The 19,552-nt window shown below is 55.9% G+C and overlaps 1 protein-coding gene across 1 annotated transcript in view; it reads right to left on the reverse strand.

Moving 5' to 3' along the window:
- The window catches only part of PPL (periplakin), a 39,373-nt gene extending 24,239 nt beyond the window's left edge, over positions 1-15,134 (reverse strand). The window contains exon 1 of the mRNA XM_054390935.1: positions 15,073-15,134. Coding sequence (XP_054246910.1) covers positions 15,073-15,134 — 62 coding nt within the window. The remainder of the gene's footprint in view (positions 1-15,072) is intronic.
- Positions 15,135-19,552: the final 4,418 nt, after the last annotated feature.

Genomic DNA, 19,552 nt, shown 5'->3' on the forward strand with positions numbered 1-19,552 from the left:
GAGTCGTCACCCCGCGGGCACAGCCCCGGCCCCGAGCTGCTGCTGGGGCTGTGACCCCGCGGGTGGCCGGGGGCCAGCCCAGGCTGCCAGGCCCCGCAGCTGAGCGTGACTCACTGCTGCCTTCCCAACTTTTTCCAAAATATTTGGCCGCGGTGCCAGGAAGGGGAGTGGCGGGGGGAGGACAGAGCCTGTCCCACGCAGGGGAAACGAGAGCCGTGCCGTGGGTGGGAGAGCCTGAGCCGCCCAGCTTCAGAGCAGGGGAGAGAGGAGCTGCTCTCGGGGGGAACAGGGAGAGAGGAGCTGTTTGGGGGGGACAGCTGTTTGCAAGAGGACCCTGCATGGAGACAGAGGAGCCTGAGCAGGACCTGGAGCCCCCCTGCCCAGGGCATGATGGTTCATTTGAGTTCCTTGCTCATGCACAGGGCAGCCCTGTGTGCCCCCCACGCTGGGGCTCAGCCCTGCTTTGCAGCCCCTGCTCTCCCCCTCCAGGGCTTTCTTGCTCCACAGGGAGCTGTTCCCAGTGTGGAGCAATCCCCGGACCGGCACAGCACTTGTTGCATCCACCTCTCAGCGCTGGGTTTCACTCTTGGGGTGATGCTGATCCCAGCCTCCCCCATCACAGCCGGACTGGCAGGGCACAGGGTGACCCCAAAATCTCACAGCTGCTCTTGAGTGCTGACTGAGCTGGAGCAGGGTCAGAGTGATCCCAAAACCTCACAGCCCCTCTTGAGGGCTGACTGAGCTGGAGCAGGGTCAGGGTGACCCCAAAACCTCACAGCCCCTCTTGAGGGCTGGCTGATCTGGAGCAGGGTCAGGGTGACCCCAAAACCCCACAGCCCCTCTTGAGGGCTGGCTGATCTGGAGCAGGGTCAGGGTGACCCCAAAACCTCACAGCCCCTCTTGAGGGCTGGCTGATCTGGAGCAGAATGAGGCCAACCCATCATCAGCTCTTGCACCACCAGGCTTGTTCTAAACGTTTTGTCTTCTTGCTGTCACTTTGGCTGCAAGGGGAGACTGTAGTGTGCCAGGGCCAGCCCTGGAGGACTACGTGCCAGGCTGTGTGCCAGGCTGCGTGCCAGGCCATGCCTGCAGCTCTCCAACTCTGCTGACCAGAGGCAGAGAGCAGGATATGCTCCCCAGCAGTTTCTGCTGCTGGATGAGGCTGGTGCAAGGCTGGGGCTGTGCTGCTCTGCCATGTGGGCTTAAGCCAAAGGCTGGCTCACTCCATGCCAGCCATCCATAGAGTAGGATAATGAGCAGTAAAGACCTCGTTATGTGGAGGTAGAACTCATCTTTCATGGCATCAGAGACTGCTTGGGGCTGGAAGGGAACCTTAAAGCTCACCCAGTCCAACCCCCTGCAGCCAGCAGGGACATCCCCAACCAGAGCAGGTTGCTCACAGCCCCAACCAACCTGCCCTGCACTGCTGCCAGCCATGGGGCAGCTCCCACCTCTCTGGGCAGCCTGGGCCAGGCTCTCCCCACCCTCAGCATGACAAATTTCTTTTTTATAAGCACTTTTACTTGGTGCTTGGTGGAGCTGTGTGGCTCCTGCAAAGGCTGGAGGGCAGAGCTGGCTTCTGGAGCACCACCAGCCCAGCCATGCTTGCTCATGGCTGGGAGACCCCCAAGTGGGCAGCCTCACCCAGCAGCTCCATCAGCCCAGCTCTGGTGGCTCCTGCAGTGCCAAGGTCCTTCCCAGGGCTGGGGGTGTCCACGTGAGCTTCCCCAGGCCAGCACGGGGCACATCCTGCTGCCTTCCACAGCATGGGGAGCCCGAGCTTGTTGGCCAGAGAAGTCCTCAGCCAGTGCTTTGCAGTGGCTTCCCTGGTTGTGTGCCAGTACTCAGCTACCAGCAGGTAACAGCAAGATGTGGCCTTGCCACTCCTGTGCCCCGTGGGCACAGCCTGCAGTGGGGAACATCTCAGCTTGCTGCCCTTCCAACATGGGCACTGGGAGAAACAGCTTGGCCAGCCCCGGTCTGGCCTCCTCCTGGCACCAGTGCTGAGCTTCAGGACATGTTCCTGCTTGCTGCTGTTCTTCAGAACAACCCAAACCCCAGCTCTGGGTTTGTTCCTGCCAACCTCAAAGCCTGCCCCAGGCTGCAGGAGCTTGGTAATCTCTGAGAGCTCCAGAAAAGCTCAGGTTTGCCTGGGCAGTTTTTACAGAGCATTTTTTGCTTTTTATAGAAGCTTCATCATCAAGATGGTACTTGGCAGGGCTGGTGGCTTGTGTCCAGCACTGCTGCTGCTGCCTGGCACCTCCTGGTGGGGCAGCCTGAGAGAGAGGCCCTCTGACAGCAGCAGAAAGGAAGCATTCCCAGGCAGAGGAGCAGATGAAGAGGACATTGAGGGTCATCTGCAAGGGTGCCCTGGAGGATCACAGAATCACAGAAACATTCAGGTTGGAAGAGACCCTCAGGAGCACCAAGTCCAACCCAGAACCCTACTCTGCAAGGGTCACCCCTAAACCATAGCCCCAAGCACCACCTCCAAACCACCTTGAAACACAGCCAGGCTTGGGGACTGCACCACCCCCCTGGGCAGCTCATTCCAGTCCCTGACCACTTTTGCCCTGGAAAAAACTTTTCCTACTGTCCAGTCTAAACCTACCCAGTGGCAGCTTGAGGCTGTTCCCTCTTGTTCCATCACTAATTACCTGTGGGAAGAGACCAGCAGCAACCTCTCCACAACCTCCTTTCAGGGAGCTGCAGAGAGCCAGGAGGTCTCCCCTCAGCCTCCTCTGTTTCACACTAACCATCCCCAGCTCCTTCAGTCACTCTCCATCAGATTTCTTCTCCAGGCCCTTCCCAGCTTCCTTGACCTGGCTCCAGCACCTCCACATCTCTCTTGCATTGAGCTGCCCCAGCCTGGACACAACACTCAAGCTGTGGCCTCCCCAGAGCTGAGTCCCAGAGGACAATCCCCTCCCTGCTCCTGCTGGACACAGCATTGCTGATCCCAGCCAGGATGCCTTTGGCCTTCTTGGCCACCTGGGCACTGCTGGCTCCTGTTCAGCTGCTTCTCCATCAGCACCCTAGATGGGGTGTGGGTGGCTGGATCCTGCTGCCACAGGGAGCAGCTCTTCAAAATCCACCCTGGGGTTGCTTCTAATCCATGTCATGGTGGTGGTCTTGGCTGCACTGGCTTAACAGTTGGACTCAATGATCTTGAGGAGCTTTTCCAACCTAAAGGACTCCAGGATTCCGTGATCCCATCCCATGTAACCAGGGAAAACATCTGCTGAAATCAGGGGAGAGAAAGTGGCTTCAAGGTGGGCAACTCGAGTGTGCTGCTCATGTTCTTGTGTCTTCAGGCCATGGTTGCTCCAAGCTGGCATCTCCTGCAGCCTGAGAGGACTTGCAGCCACCAAGAAGCCTTCCCCCTCTCCCACCAGTGCACTGGAGGCTGCCAGAGCTTTGAGGATGGCAGAGGCTGCTCATCCAGGTGGGAGCCAGGAGTGGAACCAGCCCTGAGTGAGGCTTGGGAAGGGCTGGCTGGGCTGGCTGGCTCATCTCCATGACCCCTACCTTGCTCATCTCCATGACCCCTACCTTGCTCATCTCCATGACCCGTACCTTGGTCATCTCCATGACCCCTGCCTTGCTCTTGGTCTTTTCTAGCAAGCCCAGGGGTGACTCTTCAGTGCACCTGCAAGTATAGATGTGAAAGCCATCCCAAAAAGCAGAGGAGCTCTGGGGCTTTTCTAGTTCCATCTGTGACTGAAGCTTCTGAATTGTATGGAGGCAACCAAATGAAGGCAGGGATGCTCTGGGATCCGTGGCCATGCTGGGTTCCACCATGGCTTCCCAAGTTGTTGCTGCTGCTCTGCCCTAGCAGACTGGATCCTGCAGACCCTGCCCAGCCTTTGTGCTCACCTGGCACCAGCAAAACTGAGCTTGGGTGCTGGGAACTGGGGGTGCAACACCCTGGCCCTGACCCTCTTACTCAGGTACCAGCTTTGCCAGGAGCATCCTCCATGGCCATGCTGCTGAAACAACCAGGCTGGGTTGTGATGAGGATGAGGATGAGGATGTGCCTCTTGTCCTCACAACCAGCTGGGTTGGGATGGGGATGAGGATGTGCCTCTTGTCCTCACAACCAGCTGGGTTGGGATGAGGATGAGGATGAGGATGTGCCTCTTGTCCTCACAACCAGCTGGGTTGGGATGAGGATGAGGATGTGCCTCTTGCCCTCACAACAAGGCTAGGTTGGGATGGGGATGAGGATGAGGATGAGGACATGCCTCCTTGTCCCCTTGTCCCTACTCATCCCCTGTCTCTGAGCCAAGAGCTCTAACCATCCCCACAGGCTGGGGCTGCCTGCACCCTGCCAGCTGGATCCCACCTCCCCTCCTGGTGACTCCAGTGCCAGGCACAGCCACCCTCCACCTCCAGCCCCAGTGGTACCCTGGAGGTGACAACTGTCACCCTGGGAATGAAAACCCCTTCTCCACCTCTGCAGGGGGCAGAAGCAAGGGGTCTAAGGAGGGCAGGGGCTGAGTTTCCCTGCCCTGGAGGGGACAGTTTGCCCAGGAAGGCAGAACCTCCTACTTCCATCTGCAGTATGTGTGTGACCAGGCAGAGGAGGACGCAGGGCAAGTGAGGACATGCTTGGTTGTACCCTGGGCACGGCTCTGCTGCTCAGCCTTGGCTTCCCTGAGACCTGCCAGAAGAGCTGTTTGCTCTCCCCACCTCTGTGGTTTAGGTGAGAGTCACACACAGCTGTCACCAGCTGAGGCTGGACTACAGGGAAAGCAAATGAAACCTCCCCACGGGAGCTGGATCTCCAGACAGCCACCACAGCATCAGTGGAGCTCCTCCTCCACCCCCACCCTCTGCTCAGACTCCTTTCTCTGTTTCTGCATCTTGGCACTTCTGTGGGACTTCATCAACCACCTTGGACATTGACATTAACCCTAACCCTAATCCTAACCCTGGCCCTGGCCTGGAGGTATCCAAGGCCAGGCTGGAGTGGCCTGGGCTGGTGGGAGGTGTCCCTGCCCACGGCAGGGGGTTGATCCTGGATGATCTTTAAGATCCTTTCCAACCCAAAGCAGTCTTTAATTCTCTGATTATTGATTTGCAAACCCTGTTAATAAGCTGCCTATCCCCTCCTTCAAGGTTGGCCCAGGTGATGATCCTTGAGGTGCCTTCCAACCTGGCATCCTATGATTCTCCTCCACTGGCTGTGGGTTAAGAGGCCATGAGGACAAGGCTGACCCCTGCACCCACCTGGATGCCAAGCAGAGGGATTGGTTGGGAAAACTGAAGTTGGGAGACGCCAAATATCCATGCCAGGGGATGGAGGAGTGAGTCCCTCCAGGAGAGACTCTAGGGAAGAGCCATGGATGTTGTCTGCATGGATGTGGTGCTGAGGGAGGTGGTGCAGTGGCTGTGGCTCAGCAGCAGTGGTGTGGTTGGGAGCTCTGCAGGAGAGGTTGGACTGGATGAGCTCCAAGGGCTCTTCCCACCTCAACAGTTCTGTGGTGCTGTGATTCCCCACATCCTTCATCTGCTGGGAGGAGGAAGATGCAGAAGTACAAAGTGGTGGGCAAAGAGCTGAGGAATTCTTGGGCAGCCTGGGAGAGGGGTGAGGGTGGGATTGGTAGGGAAGAGCTGTGGGATGCAACCAGGCTTTGGAAGGAAAGGGCCAAAATGCAAGCAGGAGGGGATGGCTGCAGCACAGAGTGGAGCTGGGGAGGGAGAAGGGCAGGATTTGGCCACAGACCAGCTGGGGAGGGCACCACAGGCAAGAGCAGGCAGGGGAGCAAGGAGGGAAGGGAATGGTCAAGCTTCCCTGCTAAAAGAGAACAGGCTTTGTGTGAAGGATGAGGGGGAAACAGAGGAAAGCCTGGAAAAAAAGAGAAAAGCCTGGGGGAGGTGGGGGGAAAGAGAAAAGTATGAAAAAAAAGAGAAAAGCCTAGAAAAAAAGAGAATAGCCTGGAAAAAAGAAAGAGAAAAGCCTGGAAAAAAGTGGCTGTGCCAATTCTGGAGAACTTGGACACTGTCTGATAGGAAGGAAAAAATGATATCAGGCAGGAAAAGCTGCCCTGGGCAGATGAGCTGTTGCTCATCCTCTGCAGCCAGAGCTGGGGTGAAGACCTGAGATTATTCCCATGAGGAATGGGAAGGGAAGGAATTTGAGGGTTTGTTCCAGCTGGGCAGCTGCTCCAGGGCAGAATTCCCTACATCCATCTAGCACAGTCCTGCCCTGGGTGATGCTTTGTGGCAGAGGGGCTTGGGGTTGGCTTAGGGCTTGGGGGTCACACTTTGGTTGGGGGCTTTGGTTCTTAGGGTTTGAGGTTTTGTACTTGGATTTGAGGTTTTGTTCTTAGGGCTTGGGGTTTGTTTTACTTCAATGTGGAGTTTTTTCTTAAGGTTTGGTTTTTTTCACTTAGATTTGGAGTTCTCCTCCCCTCCCTCCCCTCCCCTCCCCTCCCCTCCTCTCCCTCTCCTCTCCTCTCCTCTCCTCTCCTCTCCTCTCCTCTCCTCTCCTCTCCTCTCCTCTCCTCTCCTCTCCTCTCCTCTCCTCTCCTCTCCTCTCCTCTCCTCTCCTCTCCTCTCCTCTCCTCTCCTCTCCTCTCCTCTCCTCTCCTCTCCTCTCCTCTCCTCTCCTCTCCTCTCCTCTCCTCTCCTCTCCTCTCCTCTCCTCTCCTCTCCTCTCCTCTCCTCTCCTCTCCTCTCCTCTCCTCTCCTCTCCCCTCCTCTCCCCTCCCCTCCCCTCCTCTCCCTCTCCTCTCCCTCTCCTCTCCCTCTCCTCTCCCTCTCCTCCTCTCTCCTCCCCTCTCCTCTCCTCTCCTCTCCTCTCCTCTCCTCTCCTCTCCTCTCCTCTCCTCTCCTCTCCTCTCCTCTCCTCTCCTCTCCTCTCCTCTCCTCACCTCTCCCTCTCCCTCTCCCTCTCCCTCTCCTCTCTATTCTTAGGGTTTGGGTTTGACTTAGATTTGTTTTTTTTTTTTCTTTTTTTCTTAGGCTTTGGGGTTTTTTACTTAGATTTGGTTTTTTGTTTTTTGTTTTTTTTTTTTTTTTTTTTACTTAGAGTTTTTTTTTCCCTTAGGATTTGGGGACTTATCTTAAATTTTTTTTTTTTTTTTTTTTCTTATGGTTTGGGTTTTTTACTTAGATTTGGGTAATTTTTTTTTTCCTCAGGGTTTGGGTTTTTTACTTAGATTTGGTTTGGGTTTTTTTTTTTTTTTTTTTTTTTTAGGGTTTGTGGTTTTTACTTAGTTTTTGTTCTTAGGCCTTAGGTTTTTTTACTTAGATTTGGGGTTTTGTTCTTAGGGTTTGGATTTTTTTACTTGATTATTTTTTTTTTTTACTTAGAGTTCTTTTTTTTTTTTTCCTTAGGATTTGGGGCTTTATCTTAGAGTTTGGGGCTTCATTTCTTAGGGTTTGAGGGGCTTTTACTTAGATTTTGGGTTATTTTTTACTTAAAATTGGTCTTTTTCTTAGGGTTTGGGGATTTGTCCCAGAACGTGGGTTTTTTTTTTTCTTTAGGGTTTGGGTTTTTTTAACTTAGATTTGGGTTTTTCAACTTAGATTTTGGTTTTTTTTCTTAGGGTTTGGGTTTTTCACTTACTTAGATTTGGGGGGTTTGGGTCTTAGGATTTGGGGTTTTTTACTCAGATTTAGGGGGTTTATTACTTAGAGTTGGGTTTTTCTTAGGGTTTGGGGATTTATCTTAGAGGTGTGGGGTTTTTTTTGTTCTTTTTTTTTTTATCCTTAGGCTTTGGGGCTTTTTTACTTAGATTTGGGGGTTTTGGTTCTTAGGATTTGTTTTTTTTTCACTTTTTACTAGATTTGGGGGTTTGTACTTAGAGTTGGTCTTTTTCTTAGGATTTGGGGATTTATCTTAGACTGGGGTTGGTGGTTTTTTTTTTGCTTAGACTTGGTGGTGGGTTTTGTTTTCTTTTTTTAGGATTTGGGGTTTTTTTCTCAGGTTTTGGGGTTTCTTTACTTAGACTTGGGTTTTTTTCACTTAGTGTTTCCTTACAGTTTGGGGGTTTATCTTAGAGTTTAGTTTTTTCTTTTTTTTCTTTGGGTTTGTTTTTTTGTTTTTTGTTTTTTTTTTTTTAGACTTGGGGTTCTTATGTTAAGCTTTGAGGGTTTTTTACTTCTTTTTTTTTTTACTTGGAATTTTATTTCCCTTAGGGTTTGGGAATTTATCTTAGAATTTGGCTTTTTTTTCTTAGGGTTTTGGTTTTTTGTTCTTAGGGATTTGTTTTGTATATTTTCTTAAGGTTTTGGGTTTTTTTCTTAGGGTTTTGGTTTTTTTGAATTAATATTTTGGGTTTTTCTCTTAGGGTTTGGCATTTTTTTTTTCTTAGGGTTTGGGGTTTTTTTCTTAGGGTTTTGGGGTTTTTTATTAATATTTTGGCTTTTTTTTTCTTAGGGTTTTGGGATTTTTTTTCTTAAGGTTTTGTTTTTTTTTTTCTTAGGGTTTTGCGGTTTTTTTCTTAGGTTTTTGGGGTTTTTTTTCTTAGGGTTTTGTTGTGTTGTTTTTTTTTTTCTTAGGGTTTTGGGTTTTTTTCTTAGGGTTTTGGGATTTTCCTTAGGGTTTTGGTTTTTTTTCTTAGGGTTTTGGAGTTTTTTCTTAGGGTTTTGGCTTGTTTATTAATTTTTTTAATGAAGATTGGTCCTCAACACACAAACCTGATGATTCTTATTGTGCCATGGCAACTTTGCTGCTAAAAACTGGGCTTTTTTTTTTTTTCTCTATTCCTGTTTTTCCTCCCATCATGCTGCACCCTCAGTGATCTGAGCACCTTTGGGAGCAAACTTCCCCAAGGCTGGCATCTCCCTGGTGCTTGCAGCTTCATCCTCTGGCATGCCAATTGCTGCAGGTGTTAGGAAACCACTTGGACTTCTCTGTCTTCTTTTTTTTTTTTTTCCCCAAAAAAGGAGGTTAGTTCACTAATCCTCCCAAATGAATACTCCTGGGGCTCTGACTGGTTCAGTTGAGTGCAGGCCCTGGGAAGGCTCCTGCTGGGAGCTTGTGCCATGAATCAGAGCCTTGCTGGGAGGGTTAATGGGAAGGGCTCTGTCCTGCTCAGTGCTGTCCAGACCCTGCTCTCCCGATGGGAAGCCTGCCCATGCCAGGAGTTTCCCCACCTGGGCAGGGATAAGCACATCAGCTGAGGATGGGATCTGAGCACTGATCCTGGTCCTGCTCACTGCATATCTTGCTGCTGGGATGCAGAGACAGGCAGTGACCACTCAGTCCCAGCAGGGTGGGGTTGGAAGGGACCTCTGGAGATCATTCAGACCAATCCCCTGCTCCAGCAGGGCACCCACAGCAGCTTGCCCAGGAGCACAATGCCCAGGGGGGGTTGGAAGCTCTCCACACAAGGACACTCCACAACCTCTCTGGCCAGCCTGCTCCAGCCCTCCAGCACCCTCACACCAAACAACTTTCTCCTCCTGCTCACATCCAACCTCCTGCCTGACACTTTGTGCCCCTTGCCCCTTGTGCTGGCCCTGGGCACCACTGAGCAGAGTCTGGCCCCAGCCTCTTGCCCCTCCAGCTACTGATAAGCTGCTCTCAATTCCATCTCCATTTAATTCCCAGTTACACAGATCCCATATCAAACACACCCAGGTGAGCACTGCTGCTGGGGACTGGACTTTAGCAGGAATTAAAATCCCAAGAACCCTCCAGAAAGTCACAGCACAGAACTGTAAATGCCCTTAAAACTCCCCCAGCTGCAGCTCCCCCATTCCCTTGTGCCACTTCTTATGCCACAAGTGTGAAACTGTGGCAGAGCAGAGGAGTCAGGGCTGGGCAGGAGGAATTCAGGTTTGGGAGAGATCAAGATCTGGCTGCAAACTGGGGAGCAGCATTCTGTCAGGCTCCCCATGGCAGGGTGTAGCTGGACAGCAGAGTTTCTGTGCTGAGTCACAGAATCATCACCAAATGCTTTGGCTTGGAAAGGACCTTCAAGATCATCCAGTTCCAACCCCCTGCCATGGGCAGGGACACCTCCCACCAGCCCAGGTTGCTCAAGGCCTCATCCAGCCTGGCCCTGAGCACCTCCAGGCAGGAGGCAGCCACAACCTCCCTGGGCAACCTCCACCCTCACTGGAAGGTCAGCCTTGTTTCACTTCTCTTCATTGTCCCCCGTGAAAAGGAAGCTGAGGGGAGACCTCACTGCTCTCTACAGCTCCCTGAAAGGGAGTTGGGTTGGTCTCTTCTCCTGAGTGATAGGATAGGAAGCAATGGCCTCAAGTTGCCCCAGGGGATTTTGAGGTTGGATATGAGAAGAAAATTCTTCACAGGAAGGGTTCCCAAAGCCTGGTCCAGGCTGCCTGGGGAGGTGGTTGAATTCCCATCCCTGGAGGTGTTTCCAAGAGGCAGAGCTGTGGTGCTGAGTGCCATGGCTCAGCCCCAGCCTTGGCAGACTTAGAGAATGGTTGGACTGGATGGGCTGAAAGGGCTTTGCCAGCTGCAGTGATTCCATGCTGCACAACTGTGCTGTGCATGAAGTGGCAGCAGGAGCTGGGCAGGCAGTGTGAGGCTTCCTGCACCATAAATACAGAGCAGCTGCCCTGACTCACCTGCTGGCTGCTGCTTGCTGGCTCCAGCCCTACCAAACAGCCTCTAGAAATGTGTGTCACCCCCTCCTGGTGCCTGCCCCAGCTGCCTACACCCCCTTTTAGCTGGGGACAAGGGTCTCCAGGGCTGGGAGTCTTCCTGGACAGATGCTTTCAGCAAGGCTTCTCAAGGAGCTTTACCTTTCCTGCTGGCAGAAGGATGTCTTTCAGCAGCCACTTCTCAAGGCTGAGTTGTTTTCTACCTCCCAAGCCTGGACTGGATAAAAGAGAAACCAACTTCCTGCTCTCTGAGCCTGGCAAGTGTTTGGTGAAGGTAACAGGAAAGGAGGGTGATGGTTTCCTTCCATGCCGGCCAAGCTGCTGTGGGTGCCCTGCTTTAGCAGGGGGATTGGCCTGGATGACCTCCTGAGGTCCCTTCCCACCCCAGCATGCTGGCATTCTGGGATGTGCTAACAATGCAGCAGTCATGGCCAGCTCCAGCTGAATCCCCACAGACTCACAGACTGCTTTGGGTTGGCAGGAACCTTTACAGACCACCTAGTTCTACCCCCAGGGCCTTTCACTGCTGGATGGGGTGAGCAAGAAGAGCAACCAAATCCATGAGGCAAAAGCAATGTCATCATCATCATCATCATCATCCACACTAGGCAGGGAAATGCCCTACACCTGACATGCTTTGAGTCAGATGGGGGCCTGGAGACCACAAGCCCAGGTCAGAACTGCAGCAGATCAGAGAATCATGGAATTGTTTGGGTTGGAAAAGGCCTCCAGGATCATTCAGACCAACCATCAACCCAACAGCACCATGGACATCAAACCATGGCCCCAAGTGCCATGGCCACACAGCTCTGGAACACCTCCAAGGATGGGGACTCCACCACCCCCCTGGGCATCCTCTTCCAGTCCCTGACCACTCTTGCACAACAATGTCCAACCTAACCCTCCCCTGGCACAACTTCAGGCCAGGTGCTCCTAGGGAAAGACTCAGACCCTGGTCCTGGCTCATTTCTGCATCACAAAGCCAAGCCCCTGGGGAGCTGCTGAGGAGCATCCCCTGCACACTGAGGTGAAGAACCTGCTGATGCTGTGCATGGTGTTGGGAGCTGGACGTGGTCCAGGCTGCATTGTCCTGGTTTTCCTCCAGCCAAGCAGTGACACAGAGCTAGTGCAGCTCAGCATCAGCAGGTCAGAGGACCCAGCACCAAATCATCTTCAAACCCTTGTGGCTTTGCAGGACTTGATGTCACTCCTGCTCTTTCCCTGCCATTGCCCTCTTAAAGCCTCAGAGCAGGTGAGTGTGGGGCCAGCCAGCCTCAAGACTTGGAGGCAGTTGGCCAAATGGCTCCTTCCTGGTCCCTGGCACAGCAACAGAAATGGGGCAAGGAAACACCTCCCTGCCCACCCTGAGTTCCCAGCCCCTGGGCAGGCTGCAAGCAGCTTGGGGAGAGGCTGCTCAGAGCCCTGATGCTCCAAGTTGCTGTGAGTGGGAGGCTGAAGGGCCAGCCTGGGGCTGGGGAAAGGTGGTTGTCTGCATCTTGGGGGACCAGGAGACAAGCACCTGCCTTGGGCTGCATAGACTCACAGAGATCTTGAGATTCTGGTGCTGCTTATCAAGATGTCTTCAACGTGGAAGGGCTGAGGAAGCAACCAGGACTTACAGAAGCTCCTCACTGTGCTACAAACTGCTGTAGGACAGTGTTTTGGCAGCAAAGCTGAGGAAAGATCTGAAGAACAGGGCTGGGGAGGAGCAGCTGAGGGACCTTCTTGTTCATCTTGTAGAAGAGGAGGCTGTGGGGAGACTTTCTGGCTCTCCTTGATAGGAGGCTGGAGCCAGGTGGGGGCTGGTCTCTTCTCCCTACTAGCAAGTGATAAGATGAGAGGAAATGGCCTCAAGTTGCACCAAGGGAGGTTTAGGCTGGACATTAGAAGAAACTTCACTGAAAAGGTTCTCAAATGCTGCCCAGGGAGGTGGTTGAATCCCCATCCCTGGGGCTTAAAGGAGGCAGAGATGTGGGTCTGAGGGCCATGACTTAGCCCCAGCATTGGTCGAGTTAGAGAATGGTTGGACTGGAGGTGCTTAGAGATCTTTTCCAGTGAACCCAAACATTTTCTGATCCCTGGGCAACCCCCACCTGGATCTGCCGAGCTCCTGGCCCCAGCTCCTCTCTGCTTCCAGGAAACGCTCCAGTGCCCTTGCACAGCTGCCAGACTGGTGCTCAGTCCTTGCCCTGTGCCCACCGTGCGCTGGAGGCTCGGTCACCAGCAGCGCCTTGGCACCGAGCCCTTGTCTAAGGTGCAGCCCCAGCGGAGCGCAGTATGAGACCGGGCTGTTCCCAGTGTCGAAACCCGGGTCCCAGCGGGCGGCGGGGGCGGCCGGTTGATGTTCACAACCTGGCTCTGCTTTTGCAGCAGCAGAACTGGGCGGGCGCCGGCTGGCAGGCCGGCAGCGCCCGGAGCCGGGCCGGGGCGGCAGCAGCTCCTTGCTTTCTCGCAACACTTCTCCACCAAGTTGCTCAACCGGTCCGGCACCGGCTTCCCCGACTCGATGCTGGGGCTGCTTCCCCACTGTGGGAGTGTTCCCTGGATTCCCAGATGTTTGTAAACTCCAACGCAGGAATTAACAAATTGGGGCTAATGAGCGCAGCCCTCCCCGAGGTGCGCGGCCAGTTGGGGCGCGGGGAGGGAAGGTGGGTGGCCCAAGGCCACAGCCCTGAGCTGCTTCCTCAGCTGCCACCAAGTCAGCCGGAAAAAAAAAATTTCAAGATTTCAGCCTTCAGAGGTGCTTTGGCACCTGCCCAGACCAGGCAGGGCTGGCGGGCAGGGCGGCGGAGCCAGGACCGTCGTCTCCAGCCCCATTCACCGTCCGGCGGGGGACAGCAGCGAAGGGCACCGAGGGCAGGGTACCCGATGCAGGGCTCGGGACCCCCCCAGTGCAGCACTGCGGACTTCAGAGTGGGGATCCAGCACAGAGCGGGTCTGTCTCCTCCTGCCTCCCAGCATCCCCATGCTGCTCAGCATCCCAGGATGTTGCCCCAGCTGTGGTGTTCCTCACCTCCAAGCCTTCCACTGATACCCTCAAAGATCAGAAATGTCACCAGCAATTCACAACGTACGAACGCTGGGGCCATCACTGGGGGTGCGTGCTGAGCCTCAGAGGGCTCTGTGCCACCCTGTCTCCTCCTGCCAGCCCTGCCCAGGGCAGGAGCTAGCAGCAAAGCGTGCCCCAGGCTTTGGGAGCAGGAGCCTGGGCAGCCCTGCTGAGCCAGCTGGGTCTGCCGGAGGTGCCTGTCCCCAGGGCTGCAGCTGGAGCCTCAGCCTGAATGGAGGGAGCTCAGCAAGTGCCAAAGCTGAGCACCCACTGTGCCCGGGCAGCACCCTCAAGTCTCAGGGAACACCCCTTCCCCGCACCGCACCCACGGGCAGGGAGCAGCGAGGGGCTCCCCGCTTCAGGAGGCAGCAGTGCTTTGGGGTTAACTGCTCCTATCCTGGGCCCCCAAAGGCACTTGCCTCCCTGTGCCTGCCCCCCAGCTGCCTTCCCAAGTCTTGAGAGCTGAGTGGCTGCTCCGAGCCCCCCAGCCAAGGCAGGTGGCTCTGGAGAGGGATGGAGAGGGACCAGCAAGCCATGGGCTTGCATCTGCCCCCCCCCCCCCCCCAATCCCACTCTGCATGCTCTAGAGCTCCTGCAGCTCCTCCGGGACGTGCTGCATGGATCCCAACATTCCACCTCTTCAGAAAACCGTGCCTCCTGTCACCACCCCTGTGCAGGCAGGGAGGGGCTGGGGGCTACCCACTCTGCAGCCCCCCCATCTGCGGCAACGCAGCACAGCCCAAAGCGGGGCCAAGCCTTGCGAGGGGGGTGGAATTTTCACCTCCTTTTCCTTTTTCACGGCGACCTTCAAGGGGAGCTCTCAACTTGCTGCGCTTTTTATCACCACTACGACTGAGAAATGTCCCCACCCCACCAGAAAGAGCTGAGGAGAAGACGACTCGCTCCTGGTGGGGCAGGTGGAGGAAGGCTGAGGACAACTACACTTCTTGTGCCCTTACAATCGAACCCAGCACAGCCTGGGAAGCGAAGGAACCTGCTCCCCACAGCTGCCACCGCTGCGAGGGGGTCGGAGAAAAGCCACCGCTCTGCCTTCGTCGGGCACCACAGAGGTGGACCCAGCTTGGGGTGTGCCCACACCTCGGGGGGTGCCCACACCTCGGGGGATGTCCACACCTCGGAACAGATTCTCAAACATCGAGGGGTTCCCACATCTGGGGGGTACCCTCACTTTGTGGGGGGGCACCCATCCCTCGGGGAAGGTTCCCACACTTCAGGGGGCACCCACATCTGGGGGATGCCCACACCCCGCGGGAAATTCTCTACACTTTGGAGGGTACCCACACCTCAGGCGGGGTTGCCACAGTCCAGGATCCCCAAAGCCCGGCTCTGGGTGGGGATGCTGCGCGCTGGGAGCCCCGGGCTGGCGAAGCTGCTTGGCCCGGGCGGAGCGGGGCTGGCCGGGGCCGGGCACTCACCTCTTTTTCTGCACGGAGGGGCTGTATTTCCCTTTGTTGCGTTTCCTGAAGAGCGAGTGCATCGCGTTCCCGGCCCCGGAGCTCGCCGCCCGCAGCCTCCTCCCGCTTTCCGCCGCCGCCGCCCGCAGCTTCTGCTCCGCCACCGGGGCCGGGCAGAGCCGGGAGGGAGGCGGGCATCGGGCAGCACCGCCTTCTGCCTGCCCCCTGCCTGCCTCCTGCCTGCCTCCTGCCTGGCCCAACCCGCCCCACCCCGCTACATCCTCACCCGGTGCTCCCAAGGAGGGTGCTCCCAGTTCCAATCCTGACTGAAAGAGGCTTAGGTAGGGCTTGACTCCCCCAACCCCTAGTGCAGAGTAAATCAGGGCATAGGTGAGGAGCAGCTGGAGTGGTTCTTCAGCCCCCCGTGGGCCAGGAATGGCCAGGACTGATGGTTTGAAACTAGAAGAGGGAGATTTAGACTAGAGAGCAGGGAGAGATTGTTAAAGCTGAGGGTGGTGAGACAGAATCCCAGAGTCCCAGCAGGGTGGGGTTGGAAGGGACCTCTGGAGCTCACCCAGCCCAACCCAGCAGGGCACCCACAGCACAATGCCCAGGAGCACAATGCCCAGGGGGGGTTGGAAGCTCTCCACACAAGGACACTCCACAACCTCTCTGGCCAGCCTGCTCCAGCCCTCCAGCACCCTCACACCAAACAACTTTCTCCTCCTGCTCACATCCAACCTCCTGCCTGCTACTTTGTGCCCCTTGCCCCTTGTGCTGGCCCTGGGCACCACTGAGCAGAGTCTGGCCCCAGCCTCTTGCCCCCTACCCACAGCTCCTTTAGCTCTTGCTGAGCATTGCTCAGCTGCCCTCTGGGGCTGCTCTTCTGCAGGCTCTCAGCCCCAGGGCTCTCAGCCTTTGCTCCTCACAGAGCTGCTCCAGGCCCCTCAGCAGCTTTGCAGCCTCCCCTGGACTCTCTCCAGCACTTCTCTGTCCCTCTTGAGCTGGGGAGCCCACAATTGGCCCCAGGACTCCAGATGTGGTCTGACCAGGGCAGTCTAGAAGGGAAGGAGAACCTCCCTTTCCCTGCTGGCCACGCTGTTGTGGAGATTCTGGCCCAGTTTGTCCAGAGAGGTGGTAGATGCCCCATCCCTGGCACCATTCCAGGTTATGTTGTCTGGGACTGTGGGCAGCCTGCTCTGGTTGCAGCTTTCCTTGCTGGCTGCAGGGGGATTGGACTGGATGGGCTCTAAAGGTCCCCTCCAACCCAAACCTGTCCACAGTTCTATGGGCACAGATGCAGAGGTACAACCAAGGGGTGCAGCTGCCTCCTCCTCCAGCCTCCATCCACCACCTGATGTGGTCCAATATCTCCTGGTTGCTTTCTGTCTGCTGTGCTGAGCACCATGGCTCCACCCCGGTGACTCCAGCACAGGAGGTTCCACCTCAGCATGAGGAGGAACTTCTTCACTGTGAGGGTCCCAGAGCCCTGGAGCAGGCTGTCCAGGCATGTTGTGTATTCTGCTTCTCTGGAGACTTTCCAGACTTACCTGGATGTGTTCCTGTGTGACCTGTGCTGGATTCTATGCTCCTGCTCTGGCAGGGGGGTTGGACTCAAGGATCTCCAGAGGTCCCTTCCAACCCTTAATATCCTGTGGTTCTGTGATCCTGTGACTCTTTCCCTGTGGCCTGAAGCTGGTGCCAGCACTGCCCTCCTGGGCACTGGGGCAGATCCCCCCACAAAGTGGAATTCCCCTGTCCCTGGGGGGAGTTTGGTCGTGCAGGCAGCAAGAAGGCACTGAGATGCCTCCCCCAGGCCTGCTGCAGCTTAAGAGGTTTTGCTCACACATCCCCAAGCACTCAGGACTCAGCAATTAGGACCATCTCTGGCCTTTTTATCCCAGGATTTTGTGTCCCTGTGGGATTAAAGGCCTGATTGTGGCTTCCCCACCAGCCTCAAATCCTCTGCTGATTTTCTTTCTGGGGGTGAGTCAGTGCACGCCGTGACCTATTGATCCTGATCCCCTGCATGTTGCATTTCCTCTGCTCCAGGACTGCTGGTTCCAGGCACAAAGCCCTCTGGATGGTGACACATTCCTGCCTGGATGGAGCTTCCCCTTCCCGGGGTGCTGGAAGGCTGCAGGACCTGGTGGTGACAGCACAAGGCAAGTGTCTGTGTGTGTGCTTGAGGGAGAGTTTCCTCCACCCTGCTGGGGTGGGAGTTGCCCTCCTGGCTGCTTTTGAAGGGGTGAGAGGAAGCTTCTTTACTGAGTCTGAGCACACCAGCATTTGGTGGGGAGGCTCCTGGAAGCTTCATGGCACTGGGGTGGTCTGACCATGCTCCCCAACTGCTTCTTGGTGGTGAATCAGTCACCAGGAACCAGCCCCCGGGAGCTCTGACCCTCTGGGAGCTGGGCTGTCACCCTGCCAAGCAGCAGCACTTCAGGTTTCCATGGCCTGGTCCCTCTGAGCATCTCCAAGGCTTTGGTGAGCAGAGATGTGTTTAACACACTCACCAGTGCCCAAGGCTGTGCCAGAGCCTGCTCTGGCCATGCTGTGTCCTGGCAGGGTTCTGGCAGGGGTGGTAGGGTCCTGCTGGAATCGAGCTTCCTGTTGGAACTGTGCCATGAGGCTGATGCTGCTGGGAGCTGATGAGGTGAGGCTGGAGCAGCCTGGCAGCAGCAGCTCTCCCTCACCAGCCCTGCAAACAGCCTGAACTGGGGCTACTGGCCTGGCCCTACCCTGGCTGGGGCTGAATTTCTGGGGTTTACCTGGTGCCAGCCATGATAACTCCATTCAGCTGGAGGTTACAGCTTTGTCCTCAGGGAGCTCAGCTTCAATTCTGAGGCCAAAGGGCTTCATTTTGTGAGGCCCTCCTGGCTAAGGACCGTTCATTTGATCCCCCAGTACCAGTTAATCCTGTGGGCTGGCTGGGCTGGCAGTGCCAGGAGGCTGGCACGCTCCCTGCTGCAGCCACACATCCATGCCAGGGCCAAGTTGCAGACCAGGCTTTCCCTGTTTTACAGGGAGAGGAGGATTCCCCCTCCCTGCTTCTCTGGGTCGTTCAGAGGCTGTGAACATCCCCACGGTGCAGAGGCAGCCATGCCCAGCCAGGCAGCACCCACTGCCCTCATCCTCCCTCTTCAGGCAGCCTTTGCTGGCTCCCATTCCAAACCCAGGGAGGTGAGGAGGGCGAAACCAAACCCTCCTGCTTTGATTTCACCGCGTGAGGTGCTGCACAGCTTTCTTTGCTCTAGAAACACTTTTTGGGTGTTAGGCTTTTGGATCCACTCCCAATATCTAGCAGCAACACCTTCCTGAGAGCTCAGGGCACCTGGGTGCTCCTCTCCCAGCTTCACCCCATGAGCTGTGCTCACCCCAGTGCTTCTTTGCTCTCAAATTCTTGCTGAGGGCAAGCAGAGGGCTGGGTTTAGGGCTGGGATGCCCACCAGAGGGGTTTGGCATTTCATCTCCTCCTGAGCCCGCTCTCCAGCCTTAAACCTCCTAATCTCCCACATCTCCAGCATGGCTCATTTTTGTGTGGAGTGCCCTTGAGAGCCACAAACCTGCAGCTGCTTGGGTGAAGCACTGGAAGGAGGGAGAGAAACTCTGCTCTAGTGGAAAACTATGTCTTGTGTAAACTGCCCAGGTATTTCACCTCCACGCTGGCACGGGATCAGAGGTGCTGCACCAAGCCACAGCCTGCTTCTGGGGACCTTGGGGGTGCTGGCAGCTCGCTGCTGCCTGCCCAAAGCACTGTGCTGAGGTTTGACCCTCAGCTGGGGTCTGCTGGAGCCACAGCTCAGACTGGAGACAGGGGGAAGGATTTTTTTCCCTGCACTATTTCGAGAATGAGCTCTACCGATGCAGTCAGTCCCTGCTCTGTTCTGTGCCCTCCCTTCCCAGCTCCTGCTCCTGCTCCTGCCAGAGCTGGTGCACCCCATGCTCTTCCCCAAACCCTGTACCACCAGCTTCCCTGAAGCCTCTTGAGCATCCAAAAGCAGAGGTGTCCTGCCAGCCAGGAGCCTGGGTGGGCGACAGGGCTTTGGCCCCACCGCGGGGCAGCCAGGAGCTTGCAGGAGGGGATGAAGAGCTCCAGTGGTGCCGCTTCCAGGGACCCACACTCAGGGCTGGAGCCCACCACATTCCCATGACTCCCCTCCAGCCCTTAAAACCCCCACGGAGCTCCTTCCACGGGGGTGAGCAGCTCGACAGAGGCAGCGGTGTGATGATATTGACTTAACCCGGGTAAGAAGCTCTCACGCCGCTGCGGCGGGAGGGGAGCACGTTTTACACCACGGGATCGTGTTTTCTTGGCAAGCCCTCTGCTGGCACAGATCCCACACCCTGCCGAGCTCACCCTGCTCCACCCTGCACCATCCCCATCGACGCCAGCCCAGCCCAGCCCACCCCACTGCCCAGAGCTTTGAGATGGGCATCGGCTGCAGGGGTCCTGCTTCAGGAGGGGCTTGGCCATCCCATCCTGTCCCACCTCACCCAA

Source organism: Indicator indicator, chromosome 22, assembly GCF_027791375.1.
Source record: "Indicator indicator isolate 239-I01 chromosome 22, UM_Iind_1.1, whole genome shotgun sequence".
Classification (NCBI taxonomy): domain Eukaryota; kingdom Metazoa; phylum Chordata; class Aves; order Piciformes; family Indicatoridae; genus Indicator; species Indicator indicator.